Genomic DNA, 22,738 nt, shown 5'->3' with positions numbered 1-22,738 from the left:
GAGTGCTCTCCTGTATATTGAAGGATGTTTAGCAGTCAGATACTAGTAGAAACTTGCTTAGCCCAGCTGTAACAATGAAACGTATCTCCAAACCTTGGCACATATCCCTTGTGGGACAAAATTACCCCAGGTTGAGAAACAGTGGGTTATAGGAAATTTTTAAATGATCTCACTATCACTTTAAACTCATTGTGTCCAAAATCAGTTTCCTTATTGCAAGCTGTCTCCCCATTACCACATTATTTGTTTTTGTCAATGGTATCATACCCTTAAAGTCATTCAGGGTATCAGCTTTGAAATCCTCTGAATGTTTACTTTGCAATATTATTAACTTTCATCAGATCTTCCCATTCCTTAATTAGATTACTCCTTGCCTTTCATGCCAACGATGTCATTCTACCTTTCATGACTTTAGCTGCTCTGAGGTGACAGTCTCACTGAAAGCAGTGACTGTATCTGTCTGTATTCTATCATATCAAATCCATCCTTTATTCTTTTATTAGGCTCATCTACCTCACTCACTTATAGATGATGTAACAAATCTAAATACACTTTTATCTGACCTTTAAGACGTCATTAATCTGGCACTATTGCACCTATCCATCATCATTGTCCATGAATGTTCATACCTGGCTTTTCTTTCAAAGTAAGCCAATCATGGCCTCTTTCCTATACATGGAGTTTTGGTCTCACCTCTCTATAGTTTCTCTTCCTTTCTGTTGAGTGCCCTTTTGTTAGCTGCTCATAGCTGCCCAACTCTTTAATAAAAGTCTTCCCAAACTACTTCATCTTATGTTGATATTTCAAGTCTCTAAGGGACTATATTGTATTTACCATTAGTACCATGCAGTTTAGTATTTAAATGTTCTCTCAATTGTTTCATGTGTATTTCTTCCTTCCTTTATAAGGTTTCTGAGGGTAGGATTTCCTTACCCTTTATGTGTTTCCTTCAAAAATTTAATATAGTGGTGGATGCATAATAAGCTGTCTATAAATATATACGTGATTATTGCTAACAGTAATCACAAATTACAAAGGATATTATCGGCATGATCATTATGTTTAACAGAGACTAACATTTATTGAACACTTAGTTTGTGCCAAGAAGGGTTAAACACTTATCCACATACTATCTCATTTAATCTTCACAATTTATCCCTTTATGAGGTAGGCCCAATTACTATCTCTGTTTAATATATGAAGAAATGGAAGCATAAACAGGTTAAGCAACTTATCCAAGTTACATGGCTGATGAGTGAGAGAGCAGGAATCCTCATCAAAGAGATTTGTATATGTAATTATCTAAAATATAATCTTGAAAGGCAAAATTACACTGTTGAAATAGAGTTGAAACACTGAAAAATGACCACCCTTTGCATTCCTGTCACTACAGCCTCTCCTTTGTCATCTTTCAGACGCTGGGTTTCTGAGTTCTCAATACATACATCTGAAATCTAGTATGCTAATATTCATTGCTTTTCTTTCATAGTTACTGACTATACTACTGGCAGAGTTGGGGCTCCACTCATTTGCTGTGAAATTAAGCTAAAAGACTGGCAGGAAGGTAAGAATTTCATGACAAGCTCTAGTGATTCTAGATACACCAAAAACATTGCAAGCCTCAAGACATTTCTTTAAAGTGTTAGGTTGTCTAAGGGGACACATAGTGATTTTTCATGGATGCCTATGTCCTGTGTTTTCTTTTTACTCAGTAATACTTTTAGATTCACAAGAAGAAAAGAAAATCTCTATATTCAAGGCCTGGTGATTCTCATCTTCGGCATACTTGATGGGAAAGTGGGAAAAATTCTTAGTGAGGTTTTCCCTGGGTTTGAAGAAAGTGAGGATCATTTGAAGTTCAATTTTGCAGGCAAGGATGTTGGGGCTGAGAAAGAAAACCCAGATTTTCAGGGGATGGAGTGACTAATTTCACACATACATAAACTAACATTTTAGATCTTGACCCTAGCAAAGATTTTCATATTTCAAACTCACTCTTCCAGTCATCTTTATAGTAAAATTTTTACATGTACCTATAGAGACAAGCCAGTTAGAGGAAACTTGCACTGTACAGAAATTGGTCAGAATCCTTTTTATAAATAAGTTAGAAGGCAGGTACAGTGGTGCATGCCTGTAAATCTCAGTTACTTGGGAAGCTGAGGGAGGAGGATCTCAAGTTCAAGGCTAGCCTCAGCAATTTGACAAGACCGTGTCTCAAAAAAATTTTTTAAAATACTTTTATTTGACCTAAAAAGAGCATGCTACAGGGACACTGCTACATCGATGTTCATAGCAGCACAATTCACAATAGCAAGACTGTGGAACCAACCTAGATGCCCTTCAATAGATGAATGGATAAAAAAAAAATGTGGCATTTATACACAATGGATACTCTGCATTAAAAAAATGACAAAATCATAGAATTTACAGGGAAATGGATGGCATTAGAGCAGATTATGCTAAGTGAAGCTAGCCAATCCCTAAAAAACAAATGCCAAATGTCTTCTTTGATATAAGGAGAGTAACTAAGAACAGAGTAGGGTCGAAGAGCATGAGAAGAAGATTAACATTAAACAGGGATGAGAGGTGGGAGGGAAAGGGAGAGAGAAGGGAAATTGCATGGAAATGGAAGGAGACCTTCAGAGTTATACAAAAGTACATACAAGAGGAAGTGAGGGGAAAGGGAAAAATAATACAAGGGGGACAAATGAATGTCAGTAGAGGGGGCAGAGAGAGAAGAGGGGAGGGGAGGGGAGGGGAGGGGGGATAGTAGAGGATAGGAAAGGCAGCAGAACACAACAGACACTAGTATGGCAATATGTAAATCAATGGATGTGTAACTGATGTGATTCTGCAATCTGTATATGGGGTAAAAATGGGAGCTCATAACCCACTTGAATCAAAGTGTGAAGTATGATATATCAAGAACTATGTAATGTTTTGAACAGCCAACAATAAAAAATTAAAAAAAATAAAAAATAAAATACTTTTATTTATTTAGAGATGGGGTCTTGCTCTGTTGCCCAAGCTGGCCTCAAATTAAAAATCATATTTAAATGTCAGTGCATTCCCAAGAGTTTTATACTTTAGACTGAATCTTCCTTTCATGTTGAGGCCATTCCAATTTTACAATGAAAATCTGAAGAAAATATAGGTAGTGTGTGTATACATGTATTGGACATCAGCATCAAAATTGTTTTATTAGATGGGTTATTTGGTAGGCACTTGATTCAGAGAAATGACTATAGTAAAACTTGTTAAGGATATTTTTGCCTTTAACTTTTATTTTCTAATTTCCTGGTGGTATATTTTGATGTCAGTTTGAGGGGGGTTCTATATTGAAAATATATTTGGAGTTTTCCTTGCTGTGAAGGATTTTTGGCATTATATAATAGGAATGATCTTAAAGTTGTACATATAGTAGGTTTTATCATATTGACATAATGAATACTTTTAAATTTATAAGAATAGCTAATAATGGAACTCTATGAACACCCTAAGCTTCAGTGGTGAAGGTTTTTGTCATGGGAAGGTAGTTGTTGATGGTGATTACTGTTTGGCCTTTCCTGGTGCTCCTGACGTTATAGACACCCACAGTCTTCATATAAAATGGATTAGTTTACATTTAAATGTAAACTAATACTCTTCCAACTAATAATGAAGAGTTTAATTTTTTTTAGTTATAGATGGACAAAATATCTTTATTTATTCATTTTTATGTGGTGCTAAGAATCAAACCCAGTGACTCACACATGCTAGGCAAATACTCTACCACTGAGCCACAACTCCAGCTCCATAATGAAGAATTTGATCAGCAGAAAAACATTAACAAAAGAACTTTAAGAATTAATGAAGTTATGAGGAAGTGCTGGCAAATGAAATCTACTAAATCATACACTATTCATGTACAAATATGCCTCAATGAATCCAGCTTATACATATAATGCACTAAATAATAATGAGATCAGCAGAGTAGAACAAGTGGGTCAGGAGGAAGGAGTAGAGGAGGGAAAGGAAAGCTACTGAGGAATGAGATTGATTAAATAATAATGTGCATATATGAATAAGGCATAATGAATCCTACTAATATGTATAATTATAATGCATCAATAAAAAAGTTAATGAAGGTAAATTTTGTTTTAGAATAATAACTGATTTGCTTTTATTATCTGCAGGTGGTTATACAGTTCATGACAAACCAAACCCCAGAGGTGAAATTGTCATTGGTGGACAAAATATTTCCATGGGATACTTTAAAAATGAAGAGAAAACAGCAGAGGATTATTCTGTGGATGAAAATGGACAAAGATGGTTCTGTACTGGTGATATTGGAGAATTCCATCCTGATGGATGTTTACAGATTATAGGTCAGTGTATGCTCTTCTCGTGTATTTTTCTTTAGTTTTTGTGATTTCAACATATCAATAGGGTTGATGTTATATGGTTTCAATCTTTGGGCAAGTTATTTAATTTATGCCTGAGCTTCTCCATTTATAAAATAGGGACAACAATACCAATCTCATATAATATCTGTTAGGACTAAATGAGTTGATATATATAAAATTCTTAGAGAAGTACCTTGACCTTGGTATGCAGTAACAAAAGTATCAGCTACAGAAGCATTTGAGTGTAATAAAAATGGGCAGGAAAATAAAAGATTGGCTAATGAGAAAACAAAAATAGTTCAAGAGAAGTATTTTTGGTTAACTACATGTTGTTCTGCAGAACTAGTTACTATAACATACTCTATTCTAGGCCTTACACTTGACCATCCCACCCATGGGACAACATCTTAGTGAGTGTGTGTGTGTGTGTGTGTATGTGTGTGTGTGTGTGTGTGTGTGTGTGTTTTCCTGGTGCCCATTTATATGGCTCTAACCAGCCCTTAAACTTATAAAATGATAATATCAATCCTAAACACCAGTCTGTCTATTCTTCTGAGAATGTCAGTTGCTTTGACCCTACCCTTACTGAGCTTACAGAAGTAGACCTTTATGTTCAAAAACCAATTCCAAAAGTGGCTTAAATTGAAATATTCTGTTCATTTTAATCAGGCAAAAGATGACTTCCTAATAAGGACGACTCTGCAGAGTCCCAGTTAGGCCCTTTTTAAGCCACATAGTTCCTTAAATCATAGCTCTAGGGACCCATTTCAATCTGTTGCTGGACTTTACAGTTTCTGACCCAAATATGGAGATTACCTGGGAAAATTGGTTTTTCATTTAGAACTTTGATGTACTGGGGAAATTCCCAGGAAACATGGTTCAGTTGAGAACCAAGTCTTTTTCCCCTTGTGTCTTAATTGCACTGGAAACGAAAGTTATTTCTGTAGAGTGTTCTCCCAGGCTATAGGTAGGCAAATCAGTGCTCACACAAAGGTTGTCAGGCAAGTTGATGATTATTTAAGCTGGGTCATCCTGTGCCAGTACTTTCTTAGAGCACAATTATTTAAAGAAAATTTTAAATATAGAAAATTGGGGATTAACATATATTGAATTTGCTCTATATGGCAGATATAGTGTGACATCCTGTATGAGTTAGGCATCAATATTCCTGATAAAAGAAATATTCCTGAGAAAGGCTGGAGCTCTGGCTCAGTGGTAGAGCACTTGCCTAGCATGTGTGAGGCACTGGGTTCGATTCTCAGCACCACATATAATCAAAAAATAAATAAAGGTCTATTGACAACTAAATTTTTTTTAAAAGTAAGAGTGAGAAATGTTAAATAACATGCCAAGAATCTCATAGCTAGTACTGGGCAGAGCTACCATTCAAATCTAATGCTTCACCAGGGCACAGTGGTCCATGGCCTATGATCCCAGCAATTTGGGGGCTGAGACAGGAGGATGGCAAGTTTGAGGCCAGTCTGGGCAACTTAGTGAGATCCTGTCTCAAAGTAAAATTTAAAAAGGACCAAAAGTGGTAGAGCACCCTGGTTCAATCTCCAGTATCCCCCCACACCAAAAAAAAAAAAAAAAAACCCTCAATAACCAAAAAACTAATGCTTAAAAATTCTGTTCTTTCTATTAACTTCATTTTAATATTTAAGATTATGATAAGATGTTCAAGCTTTGAGTATAGGGTATAGCTTTTAGCCAATACTTCTTTAATTAGGCATTTTCTTTTTTACTGATATGTATAGACAGGCAGTATATCTATATGTAACAAGATTTTAAAAGAAGTACCTTGTAAGTAAAGATTAAGGCAATGAAATTCAAAGAAAATCAGAATTGTTTATATCTGTTGAGTGTGGTGGTGCACACCTATAATCCCATTGGCTTAAGAGGCTAGGAAAGAGGATCACAAATTCAAAGCTAGCCACAGCCGCTTAGGAAGGCCCTAAGCAACTTAGCAAAATATGAAACCCTGTCTTTAAATAAAATATAAGAAAGGCTGGAGATGTGACTCAGTGGTTAAGTGCCCCTGGATTCAATCTTTTGTAAACCCCCCCCCAATAGAATTGTTCATATCTTAATGAAACAGACCATGAATAACTTAACATTCTTCATGTCTTATAGATCGTAAGAAAGATCTGGTAAAATTACAAGCTGGAGAATATGTGTCTCTTGGGAAAGTAGAAGCAGCACTGAAGAACTGTCCTCTTATTGACAACATCTGTGCTTTTGCCAAAAGGTAACTTTCAAAAATGACATTTTATGTTTCATATACTTATAGTAAAAGGAAAATAAGAAAGGAATTTGATTATTTATGATCATTAGTATAACATCAAACTCCTCTTAGAACTTTCATCAGAGTTTAAAAATTACACCTATGAAAGTTCTTGAATTCAGTAAAGGATCATCAACAACTAAGAAAAAGCCTAAGGTATTCAAATATTTTTTATGTGTTATAATGTTTTATTTTTATGGGCTTTGTTCTTTTTTTGAAATCATAATTGTGGTTATAAACTGACAAAATTCACCTCTTCATTTCTAAGTGTACAGTCCACTAGTGTTAATTATATGTATCTTGTTAGACAGTCAATCTCTAGAAATTTTTCATCTTGCAAAACTAAAACTCTATACCCATTAAACAACTCTCCATTTCCCCCTTCCCTCAGCCCTTGACAACCACCATTCTACTTTCTGTTTCTATGAATTTGACTATTCTAGATACCTCATATAAGAAGCATTATGCAATATTTGTCTTTTTTATGTTTGGATTATTTCACTTAGCATGATGTCCTTAACATCCATCCCTGTTGTAGAATGTGTCAGAATTGCTTTTCTTTTTAAGGCCAATATTATTCTATTGTACATACATAGAATGTACAATTATATATATATATTCTTCTGTCAATGAACACTTGGGTTCCTTCCACCTCTTGACTGTTGTGAATAATATGGCTATGAATCTCTTCAGTATTCAATTCTTTTGGATACATACCCAGATGTGGAATGGCTGGATCATATGATAATTACATTTTTAATTTTTTTTGAGGAACTGCCTTACTGTTTTCCATAGTGGCAGCACCATTTTTACATTTCTACCAACAGGGCACAAGTATTCCAATTACTCCATCTTCTTAACAACATTTGCTTCTGCCTTTTTGTTGTTTTATAATAATCATCCTAATGAGTGTGCAGGGATATCTCATTTTTGTCTCGATTTGCATTTTCCTAATGATTATTACTGTTTGAGCTTCTTTTTTTTATTGGTTGTTCAAAACATTACAATGCTCTTAAGCTTCTTTTCATATGATTGCTGGCCATTTGTATATCATCTCTGGAGAAATTTTTATTTAAATTGTTTGCCTGATTTTAATTTGAACTATTTGTTTTTTATCGCTATTATTAGTTGTAGGAGTTCTTTATATATTCTATAGAATAAGCCTTTATCAGACACATGATTTTTCAAAAATTTGTTTTAGTTGTGTATGGACTCAATTCCTTCATTTGTTTTTATATGGTGCTAGGATCGAACCCAGTGCCTCACATTTGTGAGGCAAGTGTTCTACCACTGAACTACAACTCCAGCCCCCAGATGAAAGATTTTAAGATATTTTTTCATCTCAATGGATTGCCTTTTTCTCTATTTTTTTGTGTGTTTTTGGAGGCACAGAAGTTTTTAAATTTAATATAGTCCCATTTTTCGATTTTTGCTTTTGGTTTCAAAATACCAAATACATTGCCCTAAAGCTTTATCCCCATTTTTTTCTTATAGGGGTTTTATAGTTTTAGCTTTTAAATATTTAGGTATTTGTTCCATTTTTATTTAATTTTGTATATTTTGGAAGGTAAAGGTTCACCTTTATCTGTTGCATGTGAGTATCTAGTTTTCACAGCACCATTTGTTGAAGAAATTTCCCTTTTGTCATTGAATTGTCTTAACACCCCAGTTGAAGATTGACCATAGATGCAAAGTTTTACTTCTGGACTCTCTTTTCTAGTCCATTGGTCTATTTTTCTGTGTTTATTTCATTGTTATGTGTTTTATTACTTCTTAATGAATATTAACAAATAAGAGAAATATATAGTTGGGATTATCTGTATTGTATTATATCATTGAATAATTTATGAATATTTTTGCTATTCTTTTAATTTCTATTTTATTTTCTAATTTTTAGTGACCAGTCCTATGTGATCAGTTTTGTGGTTCCTAATCAGAAAAAGTTAACACTTTTGGCACAACAGAAGGGGGTAGAAGGAACTTGGGTTGATATCTGCAATAACCCTGCCATGGAAGCTGAAATACTGAAAGAAATTCGAGAAGCCGCAAATGCCAGTAAGAAATTGCTAGTTTGTTGAAGCTCATAAAAATCATCTAATAATGTCATATGCATTAGACTCTTGTTTAGTAATGAAATACATAACTCTTAAATATTTATCTACCTCTTAAGTATATGTAATGAATTCCCATGTTGGAAAGATTCTTAAAAGTCATGTAGTAGAATAACCTATCTAGTTGTTTATTGCATATTGTAACATCCCTATAAAGTAGTTATCTAGCCTGTGTTTGGAATAGTCCATCTTTGAAGAGATGTGTTATATAGGTGTATCTTATATCTGCAAGCTAGAAGCTAATAACTCTTTAGTAGATAATGTAGCTATGACTATGATTTGTGTATGTTCTTTGGCTCTGTAAATGGACTGTGTTAGATGGTATATTGGTAACCAATTGGAGAACATCTGAATGGGTACTTTGTGCCAGGTGTGTATTAGGTACTAGGAATATAAAAGTTAATAAGATACATTTCTTTCTTTCTTTCTTTTTTTTTTTTTTGCGGGGGTGGGAGGGAGTGGTTACCATGGATTGAACTCAGGAGCACTCAACCACTGAGCCACATCCCCAGCCTTATTTTGTATTTCATTTAGAGACAGGGTCTCAATGAGCTGTTTAGCACCTTGCAGTTGCTGAGGCTGGCTTTGAACTCGTGGTCCTCCTGGCTCAGCCTCCCAAGCCACTGGGATTACAGGCATGCAGCACGACATCTGGCAAGATACATTTCTTACTCTTCTGGAGCTCATTATCCAGTGAGAGGACACAAGAGAGATAGCCATCTTAATAACAATAGAGATAGGAACAGAGAATCATGGTACCAGAGATGAGGGTACTTAATCTTACCTGGGAGTTCATGGAAGGTTTTCTTATAGAAATGTCACTAAAGTTCATTCTTAAGGATTAATTAGAATTAACTAGGGCAGGAATTCTAAGCCAAAGAGAATTAGGAATAAAAGCACAGAGGTAGAAAAAAGGAGATGTGGGCAGGGAACAACAAGGTCTTTGGTGTTACTGGAAAAGTACAAGATGAGGTTGTAAAGATAAGCAGAGGCCAAGACCTGTAGTGCTTTGTATGCCATTTTCTGATATTTGTGTTTAATACTGTAAGCAGTGGGGAGCCATTGTGAGGTTTAATCAGACTAGTGATTTGGTCAGATTTGCATTTCTGACAGATGCATTCAGTGTGGAGGCCAGCCTGAAGATATTATTTGAGGGGGATCCAGACTGAGACAGAGACTAATTTAACTAAGAAAGCTGTAGTAAATATTTAAATGAGAGTGGGAATGATAATGCCCTGAACCAGGAAATCAGGAAAGGTTTAGAAAGCAAAATTGACAAGCATTGATGATTGCTTGAATAAAAAAGGCAAGTGAGAAGGGGTCTAGAATGGCCCCTAGATATGTAGCTCAAATGACAAGGTTGATATAATTATTGATTGAATTAAAAAATACAGGAGGGAAAGCCAGCTTATAAGAGAAGATTCTGAGGTCATATTGGGACATACATAATTGGAAATGCCTGTTGGATAATCAGAGTTAACATTCCCAACAGAAGATTGTGTATGTTCATCCAAACCTTATGAGAGAGGCCTTTGTTGTACTATCAACTTGAGAATAATTGAAATCATGAAGGTAGATGCACTAACCTTGGAAGAGACTTTAAAATGAAAACAGGAGGCTGAGGACAGGTCCCTGGACAACACCAGCATTTAAGGAATGGATGGAAGAAGAGCTTGTATAGATGGTGTGCTGGACAAGATACCAGGAGAACAGAAGGTACAGAGCCACTGCTGACAGAACTTCAGGAAAGAGATTGGTCTCCAGTTTCAAATCAGCAGCATAGTCTGCTTACTAGAACTTACTAGAACATTAACTGGGAAATTAAATAGATTAAAAATTAATTGTCAGGCTGGGGATGTGGCTCAAGTGGTAGCACGCTCACCTGGCATGCGTGAGGCACTGGATTCGATCCTCAGCACCACATACAAATAAAATAAAGATGTTGTGTCTATCGAAAACTAAAAAATAAATATTAAAAATTTATCTCTCTCTCTTTAAAAAATTAATTAATTGTCCAAATAGTAGACCAGTTTTATGACCTATTTAAAGTTTTGCTCTTAATTCTTTTCAGTGTAATAATAAGCACACACAGTTTTTAAAATAGTAAATAGTATCCCAAGAATTGTGTCACATAGCAGCCCTCCATGTTATATCCCAAGTGTTTTAATCTATGGCATTTGTCTCCATTTTTTCTTTCTCTGTCTTGCATTTTTTTATTTGGTTCTGTGGACTTCCTACCACAAAAGATGACGTAGCTTTCTTCTCTCTACCTCATCTACATACTCCCTTTTCAATACATAGTACAATTTCATGTTTTGCATTGTGATTGTATTATCATAACTAAAAAATTCAGTTGGACAACTTTTTGTTTTTGTTTTTCTTGACTTTAATACTACATCTCTCTCTACTTAGTTTTCTGTGTACCTATTATTATTTCTTCCCCTGAATTCTGATAAAGTTATAAAAATATTAAGTACAGGAAAGCAGAGCACATCTGTATATTCCTTTTCCTGACAACATCCTTCTTGGAACCCTTCATCCTCCCACTGAAATTTGGACTGTTTGTCCCCCAGAACTTCCCTTTATTATCATCCCAGGAATTTCCTTTGCCTTTCTCCTGTGTTAGATCCTGTTTCCTGGATCCTATGCCTTTCTTTTCCCTGGTTTGCTCACTCATTTGGATAAAGCATATCCTCTAGCAGTTTCCTGGGAGAGGTGCACAGTAGGTAAATTTTTCAGATACATGTACACATCTGAATACATTCTTCTTATATCATCACCATTGAGCTAAAGCCTCATATATTTTAGAATTCTAGATTATAGATCATTTCTCCTTAATAATTTGTCTTGGAGTCTTGGTTCCATTGTCTTCTAACTTTAGTGTTGCTTACTGAAAAGTCCAGTTCTGTCCATGTTCCTGTTCCTGTTCCTTTTTGTATTCTATCTCTAAGCTTGCAAATTTATTATATTAATTTCTGGTATTCTAATAGTTACATAATGATAAACGATTAAAGACTTGATGTAGGTCTTTAATCGTTTATCATTATGTAGACATGGCATGGTCTTTTTCAATCTGGAGTTCTATGTCCTTCAGTTCTGGGAAATACTTATCTTTTTGTTTGTTTGCTTTTTTTTACTCCCATGGTCCTCCTTCAGCACATGGTGTGTGTGTGTGTGTGTGTGTGTGTGTGTGTGTGTGTGTGAGAGAGAGAGAGAGCGGGGGGCTGCTTTTATATGACTTTGGATTACATCTTTTCATTGTCTAGTTTTATCATCTTCTTTTTATCTCCTTGTCTTTTCATATTCTGGCAGGGTCTCTCAATTTTATCATCTCATATATCTATTGAATGCTCAGTTCCCAGTCTCAGACTGTTAATTTTCAAAAGATTGTTCATGTTTTCCCAGTGTTCCTTTTAATAATACTCTGTTGTTCTTTTTTGGATACAATCAATGTGTTGCCTGTTATTCTTCTAAGGATATTAAAGGGATTCCTTTGATGTGGTTCCTTCTCCTATCAGTGTCTCCTTTTCCTCCAAGTTCTACTTTATGCTTGAATTGATTGTGGCTTCTCAAGTGTCTACTGATCCTTGTCTGTCCATTCATTTTTAAGAATGAAGTACTTTAAAAAAAAATGTTTGGAAAGCTTCTTGGGCTTCACTGAAAACTTAATCAGATGTTAGTGTCTTTTTCTCTTGGTTCACTCCATTTCTCTGAAGAAGACATTGCCCATCTCTTGACTGAGAAATATTAGCCTGACTGCTAACAGTTTATAGCCAGAGGGAGCAAGGGGCTGTGGGAGAGAGGAGGTTGGGCACAGCACATCCTACCTTCACTGAATCCTTACTCTCTCCCTTCTTGTATTGTGCCCAATGTTCTTGAGTCCAGAATCTCTCTACTGCAAATTTTCCAAAAAATAAATCTGTCCACAGGCTGGTTTGGGAAGAGCAGCACAGGGTGAGAGAGGACTATTCTCTAAACAGGCTGGGGCAAGCCCTCCTATTTTAAGTGTCACCCATTCTTTGGTTCAGTGGGCACTTGCCTTGAATTGACCATGAGGTCATTTTGCTTCTCTTTAATGCTCTTCTCTGTTGGCACTTGTTTTATCCCTCTCAACTCTAAGTTCGTTACCACTAATACTTAAGCTATTTGTCTTCTAAATTTTTTGGGGTGGGTGAGTACTGGGGATTGAACCCAGGGTGCTTAACCACTGAGCCACATCCCCAGCCCTATTTTTGCATTTTATTTAGAGACAGGGTCTCACTGAGTTGCTTAGTGCCTCACCATTGCTGAGGCTGGCTTGAACTCATGATCCTCTTGGCTCAGCCTCCCAAGCCGCTGGGATTACAGGCATGTGCCAGCGCACCTGACTTATCTTCTAAATTTTTATTGAATTCTTCTATCCAGTGCAGAATTTAAAATAATTTAAATTATTTTCCAGAGAGGGCAGAGAATACCTATATACACTTCATGTTTAAGTGGAAGCTGTTAATCTAATTTTAATCCATTGTTTTACTCTTAAAATAAAAGTAATCATTTTTTAGATTATAGATTTCCTGTACTCATTATAAAATATTGGACAATGTAGAAAATTATAAAGAAGGAAATAAAAATCACTTGATAATAGTTTCCTTTGGGTAATGAGATTATTTTCTAGCGTTATGTACTTAACTGTCAACATCATTAACATTTTCTGAGTCAGTAGCTATAGAATTACAATATCATTTTTAATTTCTAAATATTATTCCAGTATAGGAATATCTATTTAAGTCCTTGTTTTAGGTGAGTTACCCATTTCCCCCCACTTTAAGCAAATGTAATATGTATCTATTATACTCAATGATTTTCTTGTGTGATAATTTTGTTTGTAAGAATTCCTAGAAATTGAGTTTCTGAGTCAAAGAGACTATACAATTTAAAGGCTTTTTTTCTGCATTGCCAAGTTACTCCCTTTTTCCCCAGAAAAACTTACTGGTTTATATTTCCATCAGAGATACTTGTTACCCTAACTGGGCTATTGTTATTTCTATTCATTTAAAAAGTAAACTGCTTAGGTTCCATTTTGGCTTAAAAACATAGTTAGTAGTAATAGATTTTCAATTGATTACTGTTTCCTCAATAGCTTTGAGAACTCTAAACACTATAAAGTTTTAAATAACAATTATTAACACAATCAGATTTGAAAAGTTATTTATAACTATAAGAAGTGTGGCTTAATGTTTTCTTCTTCAATATAGTGTTAATTACAGATGTAATACACTTTCATAATAATGTCACCAAGCCTCCAGAACATTCTTTTATATAAATCCTGAAGTTTTAAAAAATGTGATATTTCAAAAAAGTATTTTAACTGATAAATTACTCACCAGAGGTATGCTGCAGTTATTTTTAGTTACTCTCTGAATGCAGTGACAGAATATATATTACTTGAATAATTATCATTGCATATTTAACTGTAAAAGCAATAATAGAGAAACTCAAGCTGCCTCTTAATCAGGCAGAAAACAGAATAAATACCCTAGGACCCAATATGCCCTCATAAATTTCCTGTTCTTGGAGTGAAGCATGTAATGGAACAATTTATTATTTGAATAATGAATGCTAATCATGATTTGAATGTATAAATCATAAGCTTTTCTGTTTCACAAAAGATTGATCTTGCTATCCCTTTGCTTCACATTGTCATTTTGGAGAATTATGCAAAATGGTGTAAAATAGTCTGGATTGTATTCAGCATGTCTTTCTGAGATATTACATCTTTCCTAGTAGTCCTCTTCATGTTTAAATATAAGTGTGAGGTAGAGGTTGTATCATAAGACTGCAAGGTAATTGTTTTTAGGTAATTTGAACAAGTTCCAAAGGCTATAAAAATTGATAGTTGCTGCCACCTGCAGGCCACACTTTATAACATTCAAGTTAATTCAGATGAAAATTTCACATGCAAACTATATTTGTTCCTCCTTCCCATAATCTTTCATTTTTCTCACTTTTAACAATTACTTTGTTCTGTTTACTGGATACTGTATTGTCTATTATTCTCTGTAGCTTATGGTACTAACTAATGTTTAGGAGTTTCCAAAATGAAATCCTAAAGCAGCACACTTTTTCCTCTTTAAACAAGAATTTAGCTAATGAAGATTAAATACAGGAACACTTATAAATGTGCTTTCATTAGCATGTTTGCAACTGAAATAATGTGCTTGCCTTGCCTAATTTTGTCAGCATCTTTAGAATAGGACCTATGTAAGTAGGGAAACTAAAATGAAAGGAAAGATTTTGGAGCCTCATCTGAAGTTAAGAATTCAATTGTCTTGAGATCCAAATGTGACCTTGCAATCATATTTCAGACACCTCTATGTAACTGTATGTATGAATAGAGCAGACATGGTTAATTCAAGCAAGGTTTATGTTCCTTTACTAACTGTTCAGACATTAATTTAGGAAGTTGGTTCTAAGTAATATTTAAAGGATTATTTCTCATACTTGACTTTATATTCGCATTTTAATGAGAAATTCATTAATTTACCAAAGTTTTCATAAAACTCAGTCATGACATGAACAGGAACTTCCTTGAATTTGAATTCTTTGTACTTTCCACAGAAATGAAATTGTTTCTAAAGTTGTCTAGGCTGTTCAGTAGTTTTTTAAACATGCAAATATTTGCCTCTGTACAATTGCTATTTTAAACAATTGCATACAAAATAATGTTTATTTGTAGGTTAACATTGTTAATGGGCATTCAGAATTTTAAGGAGGGCTTGTATTAATTATAAATAACTTGGTGGCTTGGCTGGGCACAGTGGCACATGCCTGTAATCCCATTGGCTCAGGAGATTGAGGCAGGAAGATCACAAGTTCAAAGCCAGCCTCAGCAACTTAGCAAGGCCCTAAGCAACACAGTGAGACTCTTTCTCTAAATAAAATATGAAAAAAGGGCTGGGGATGTGGCTCAGTGGTTAACTTCCTCTGGGTTCAATCCCCTAAATAAATAAATAAATAATTTACTTGGTGGAATAAGAACTCAAGAATTTAGTCACAAAACTTAAGCTAAAATTTTTGGATACTGTATTCATTACCTCTGTATCCTATTTTCTTGCATTTCTGACGTATGTTGAGTTGACTAATTTAAGTACATGTGCTGCATCAGTTTAAAGGAAATTGATATTTACAATTCCCTTTTTGGTCTGTGTTTTAATATTATAACAGAGCTTATAAAGAATATTTGTCTAAAGGATTAATTTTTTGTAGAATAAATTAATAAACTTATATGTATTTATTAAGGATGTAGCCCTGTAGATGGCTATGAATAAACAAAAACCCTGCTTTCATGGAACTTGAATTCTAGTGGGTGACATATAATGTGTTGGGTGGGGGTTAGTACTTTGATCAAAGCATAGCATAAGAAGATATAGAGACAAGAGGGCTTCTCTTTTGTTATAAGTGGTCATGAAATCCTCTCTGAGGAGGTGGCTTTTGAACAGCCACCTGGAAGTAAGGAATTGAGCCATACAACTATATTGGAAAAGACCATCCCAGGTCAAGGGAACAACAAATATATCCTCTGAAGAGGAAGGTGTGGTATGCATGTGTATATTTATATAAATAATAACCACAGACTAAAACTATCTAACTGAAACAATTCATGAGTACTTTGGGAAATATAAAATAAATGATAAGATAGTGGTATCATTACTAACCATCTGACACCGTTAAATAGATTACCTCATAATGTGTGTCATCTAGGTAAATTTTACAAAATTCGTGTTTTATTAATTGTTTGTCTCTTCTCCTCTCCTCTTTATTCCCCTACTTCCCTGCCTTCCCATCTTTCTCCCTTTTTTCCCTCCCTTCGCTTCTCATTTCAGTGAAGTTGGAGCGATTTGAAATTCCAATCAAGGTTCGCTTAAGCCCAGAACCATGGACCCCTGAAACTGGTTTGGTAACTGATGCTTTCAAACTGAAAAGGAAGGAACTGAAGAACCATTACCTCAAAGACATTGAGCGAATGTATGGGGGCAAATAAAACATTGCTCTTCTACTCATAGGAGAGGTTGCACAGAGGGTGACCTGGTTCTTCTTCTGTTCTAGAGTTTAAGCCTTTGTTGAACTGTCTGTTAGAATGTAGGTATATCATTCTAAAGATCTAGTAAAAAAATATTCCTGATTACAATAGTTGTTGAGTCTACTTTAACTTAGTTTTGCATAGTTCTAGTGAAGCTGAAATTGAAAAGTTATTTCCCTTTAGATGTATTATTAATTTTAGAGCAGAAATTCTGTTTGAAAAAAAAGCTTGATACACTTTTCTCCATAAATCAAAGTATTTGATGTTGAACGAAGTAAATTGGAGTTGGAGTAGAATGTAGTTTGAGGAAATTTGCAGCTTCCAATGTTTATTGTCTTCCTAGTTCTGAAGTTTAAATATTAAGCATGACAAAATATGTATTAACACTACTCAAAGCAGAAGTGCTGCAGGGCTTTAAAATTCTCTTCTAACTAAAATTTATCTTGAAGGGAAAATTCAGTCATGATATAGTAGGGTAAAATAATACCTTAGGAGGTATTATTTTAAGACCACAATTGTTACATAGGTTAGATGTAGAGTCATTGTAATATTGTGAATAATTACAGTGCCTAAAGTAAGAATAAAACAACATATACATACCAAAAATATCTAGTGACACATTTGAAGGGGAATTGAGTAGCTATTTAAATCTTTGAGATCAGTAACTATAATTATTTGAATGACTAAAGAGGAAAGTACAATTTTTAAAATGCTGAAAATTGCCTTTCTGTGTTTGTACAAAATGAAAAGACTGAGACCAAGAATAAAATGATGGAAAGTTAATCAAAATTTAACAGGAAGCATTTTCTCTGTTAGAAAAGGTGATGAAAACTTAAGTATTTAGAATTATGAACCTTGCACAGCACTGAACCTGGAAAAGAGATTTAGATTCTGAATTTATCTTTGATAACAGGGATTGATTTGAAAATGTACTCATATTAAATTACATTTGTAATTTATGATCTGTTTGCTGTTGCTGATTTGATTCTTGATCAGTAGTTTGCATTTCAGAGAGCCTTTCATTTTGCTTTAATTTTAGGAAAGCGGGTTATGATGAATGACTTCCCCAATATCTTGTTCAAACCTACGGGTGATTAATTGTCTTGGATGAGTTTTGGGAAGTTAAAGGGAAGAAAACACTGTTACCATATTTTTCCTGTTAGTGAGGAATTTAGAAACTGGAAATGCTACATTTGGGAGAAGGGCAGAGTTACTTGATAAGGGACTGATGTTTGTGCAGTAACATGGAGTGTGGATTTCTTTTTAAATCTTTAATTAAAATCTGGGATTAGATATTAACACTTGAACCATAGTTACTGTAAAAAGCAAAAATTCTTAATACTGTTATTCTTTGCACTTTTCTTAATCAATATATATATATATATATATATATATATATATATATATATATTGCTTACATTGCTTTGTACAGATGTGGGCCACCACTGCAACAAAGAGAATTCTTTTTGCTCTGAAATATTTATAAAGAAAATATTTAAATGTTATGTATATGGTGGTAATAAGGAAAAAATCATCTGGTATTATAAGCAAGAATGAAGGTTTTTGTAAAGATTTCTGTTCAGTGTTCTGCAAAGTAAAATTCTAGGTAAGTTTTCTTAAAGTTATGTATGAGTATTCTCATTCTTCCCAACTTGCCTTTGAAGAGTGAAACACCATTATTATCAAGTAGATTACTAATCAACTTTTACTACTCTCGGCCCACAGTTAATCCTTTAAGGATGATTTTATTAAACTTTTCCAGTATGTGATCCCCAAGCCCATTTAGATTGGTGATTTTAAATGTGTGAGTGCATGCATACTATCTTATCTCAGATGTTTGCATCCCTACTCAACCCCATCTCCCTAAAGCTGGAACACTGCCAACTAATCTGTTGAATAGGTCCTTTAGAAACAGTAATTAACACTTAAGGTTGGGTGCTGCTAATTCTTTGCGAAATCCAAATATTGTTAAGGGACCAGGGAGATGCCACTACCCCCTGATTTTTCATCTAAAACTATACATGTTTATGTAAATGGAAATCTTTCCATATTCATAGTGACTTTTTAAGTATTGGAGCCTACAGATTTTGATCTCACATTTTTATACCTGTTTAAATTGTTCATAGTTATGTGTAAGTCATCAAATACAGTTGTACTTAATAAATTTATTACAAGTGTGTGCATTTCTAAGTCAAACACTTGTGACTTTTGCTTTAATCAAATGAAAATATCTTGCCTACTTGATACTTGTATTCATGTTGTTTTCCTCCTAGAATGGAGGTATCATTGTATGGCTTTTCAGAACCGAAAAACAGATGAATGATTCAAAAAGTCAGAAGTTAAGGAGAATAATGTTTCTTTGATCACAAAGAATGATTTAGTAATCCTGCCTATGTTTTCCTAATAGCATATGACAAATGTTTCTAAGGTAACAAGATGAGAACAGGTTAAAGATTGCACGGTGTTTTGGATTTAGAGAGAAATGTTTTAATTTTTGAATGTAGTTCCAAATTATAATGTATTCATATTTGTACTTTCTGTTAAAATGCATGATTGCAGGATTGTTAGATTTTGTGTTTATTCTTGATGAAAAGCTTTGTTTGTCATTTTTAAGTTTGCACTCAAATCTTGTGAAATAAATCCACCCATGTTATCAAGCCTATTTGTACTTATTTATGCATTGAGATGAAATCTATAAGTTTGAAAATGACCCAAACTTTTAGGCATGTAATCTTTAAAATTCTCTTGGTTTATGGAATTACATGAAGCAGTTAACCCAGCTTTCATAAGTCCTATCCATTAGTATGGACTATTTGAACTGAAAACTCCTGCTTTAATACAGTAAATAGAATAGAATCCCTTTGTAACAATAATATTGTAGAACAAATCGTAATCACATTTCATGGATTATTGGTAGGTGCTAATAAATGAGAACTATTACTTTTAGGCTGGTTATTATTTAGGAAGATATTAATTTGGGGGGTTAAATGGGAGTATATATAAAATATTGCCGCAGTCTGGCTGGGCACAAAATCACGAGCCACTCAAGCAGGAACAAACTTTATTTTTTGAAACTGCCGCCAATGTTCTATACGCCCCCGGGAAGATCGCCGATCCACACACGCCAAGTTCTCCCAGTACCCCCAGAGGAAGTTCCTTCCCTGGAACTCCCTCCTACTGTACTTCCCCAACCAATGGGAACTCTCCAGGAGTCCCGTAGCAGGCCGAGGTGAACAGCAGGAGTCCAATATCCATATGAATGCAAATCTTAACATAATCATATCATCTCAATGGCTAGCTGGCGTCACCTTTCAACCAAAAATGCCAGGCATCATATACTTGGCTCTTAGCAAAATGGTATTTAGAACTCTGGAACCAGACTGCCTCAGTGTATTTCCTGCTTTTGCCACTCACTAGTTTTGTGACTTTGGGCAAGTTAATTAACATGCCAGAGCCTCATTTCTCCATCTGGAAAAATGGTATTGATTGATAAAGGGATCTATCATTGGGTTATTGTGAGAGTTAAAATGAGATAATCCATGTAAAGTATTGAGAACAATAGCTTAATTAGCTATTATCATAATCATTATTGTATGCAGTCAGAACTCATCAGTCAGGTTGTCTAAAGTATTGACTAGCATCTGAAGACCTTATAGAATTTCCTGACCCTGAAGATTTTTTACTTTTTCAGGAAACCTAGGCTCATTGTATCACTAGCTTTATAACCATGAGCTAATCTTCCAACAGCCTTCTTATCTTAATTTCTTCTTACCAATGGAAAACAATTGGACTAAAAATGGCCTTTGCCAAAAAAGAAAGACAAATGACAGGAGAAATAGGAAATGTGATAGCCCCTAAGATCTATTGTACTGTGCTTTTTGCATTGTGATACTGCTGTCCCAAAATAGTTTTATTTATTTTTAAAATGATCCCTAGGTCCCAAGATTCCCATTGGGATGTAAAGCTGTGGAGGATGCTATCAGAAGAAGTGAGGATTCTGCTAGGTACAAGGAGTCTTTCACTGTTATTTATTTGTGTATTTATTTATTTAGGTGCCAGGGATTGAACCCAGGAGTACTTAACAACTGAATCACACCTCCAGCCCTTTTTGCATTTTATTTTGAGACAGGGTCTCACTGAGTTGCTTAGGGCCTCACTAAGTTGATGAGGCTAGCTTTGAACTTGGGATCCTCCTGCCTCAGTCTCCCGAGTCCCTGAGATTATAGGCATGTTCCACCATGCTGGGCTCTGTCACTGTTATTTTTTGTTATTTATTTTTTCCCTAAGAATTGATATATTTAAATATAACATACCAGGTGTCAGTTCAAAGGTCTGCTCAATCATTGATCCAATGTGTTTCAGCATTAAAATACATAATTATACATAATTTATAGCTGCTTAGTATAGCAATAATTGCATAAATAAGTAGAGGAAGAGACAGAAAAGGCCAATATAAAAATAAAAACTAAGTTTCATGTACACACAACATACTCCCTAAAAAATGTCAATATAGCCTTGAAAAATTTACCAGATGAAATCAGGCTGTTTTTTTCATTTTCACTAAGATAATTGGATATCAGTAATCGGCATGAAATTCTTTTCTAAACAAGGCCTTTTGTCGGTAAAAGAAAGAATAATGGTGTACAAGCAGGAAATCTTCCTGTGTATAGTCCTAAATAATTGACTGCCGGTGTCACTGTTATTTAATCAGGGCTGTGCATACATATTTTTTTTCTTCTTCCTCTGTTTTACTTTTCTTCCTTGTGTACATGTATTTTTTTTTTAAATTGGTGCTTTATAGATATACATAAGTGTGGAATTTGCTGTGGTATATTCCTGCATGTACATAGCATAATTTATCAGTTTCATTCCACTGTTCTTCCCTTCCCTATCCCCTCTCCTTCCCCCATATTTCCTTCTTCTACCCCACTGAACAGCCTTCTGTTTGCATGGGATCCTCCACTTTTTTCCTCTTGTTTGCTCTAGCCTTCTCATGAGAGAAAACATTTGACCCTTGGCTTTCTGAGTTCAGGTTTTTGTTTTTAAATATTTTTTTAGTTGTTGATGGACTTTATTTTATTCATTTATTTATATGTGGTGCTGAGGATCCAACCCAGTGCCTCACACATGCTAGGCAAGTGCTCTACCACTGGGCTACAACCCCAGCCCTAGGGTTAAGGTTTTTAAAGCAGTTCTTCCAAATTTTGTTTTTTACTGTGATCCTCAATGCTGTGCACACACACTTGTGTGTATGCAAAACAATATTTTACAATGCTAATATATATATTAGCATTGTAATTTATTTATTTTTTATGTGGTGCTCAGGATCAAACCCAGGCCTCATACATGCTAGACAAGTGCTCCACCACTGAACCACAACCCCAGCCCCTACAATGCTATTTTCATGAATAAAAAAAAAACATTAATGAGATGCACATGGATTTCTTATTTATTCTGGCTGTGGCCCACTAAATTGATTTAATGACCTGTAAAATACCGCTGTCCTGAACTTTCCTTGAAATTGAAAATGTTCTATATCTGTGCTGTCTGTAATAATAGTGAACAAACGTGGCTGATGAACATTTGAAATGTGGCTAGTGTGATTAAGGAACTGAATTTGTAATTTTCATATTGGATAGCATACCTGTAGAGAGATTACAAGGCACAATATACAGAGCACAGATTTAAAGTCAGCTATTTTGCTGCCTATGAAAGACAGCTGTCTCCAGTCTTATTTTTTTCCATTTCCCCTGTCCCAGAGTCAACCACTTTCAATTCTTGTTGGCTATTTTGGTACTGACAATGTTGTATCTAAATAGCATGATTGTACCCTGCTTCTTAATGTTGTCACTATTTCTTGACCTCTCACTACATATAGGCACACCTCTCATCCTCCAAG

The 22,738-nt window shown here is 34.8% G+C and overlaps 1 protein-coding gene across 4 annotated transcripts in view; it reads left to right on the top strand.

Annotated features, from left to right (window-relative positions):
* Acsl4 (acyl-CoA synthetase long chain family member 4) overlaps positions 1-19,496 on the top strand; it is an 85,022-nt gene extending 65,526 nt beyond the window's left edge. For all 4 annotated transcript variants that reach the window (XM_027930756.3, XM_027930752.3, XM_071606893.1 and 1 more), the window contains 5 exons: positions 1,490-1,564; positions 4,176-4,367; positions 6,519-6,633; positions 8,567-8,724; positions 16,643-19,496. In XM_027930756.3, the coding sequence (XP_027786557.1) occupies positions 1,490-1,564; positions 4,176-4,367; positions 6,519-6,633; positions 8,567-8,724; positions 16,643-16,800 (698 nt within the window). In that variant the 3' untranslated portion in view covers positions 16,801-19,496. The remainder of the gene's footprint in view (positions 1-1,489; positions 1,565-4,175; positions 4,368-6,518; positions 6,634-8,566; positions 8,725-16,642) is intronic.
* Positions 19,497-22,738: the final 3,242 nt, after the last annotated feature.

Source organism: Marmota flaviventris, chromosome X (genome assembly GCF_047511675.1).
Source record: "Marmota flaviventris isolate mMarFla1 chromosome X, mMarFla1.hap1, whole genome shotgun sequence".
In the NCBI taxonomy this organism is placed as follows: domain Eukaryota; kingdom Metazoa; phylum Chordata; class Mammalia; order Rodentia; family Sciuridae; genus Marmota; species Marmota flaviventris.
Note: the sequence above shows the minus strand (reverse complement) of the source record. Positions and strands in the feature narration are given on the sequence as shown.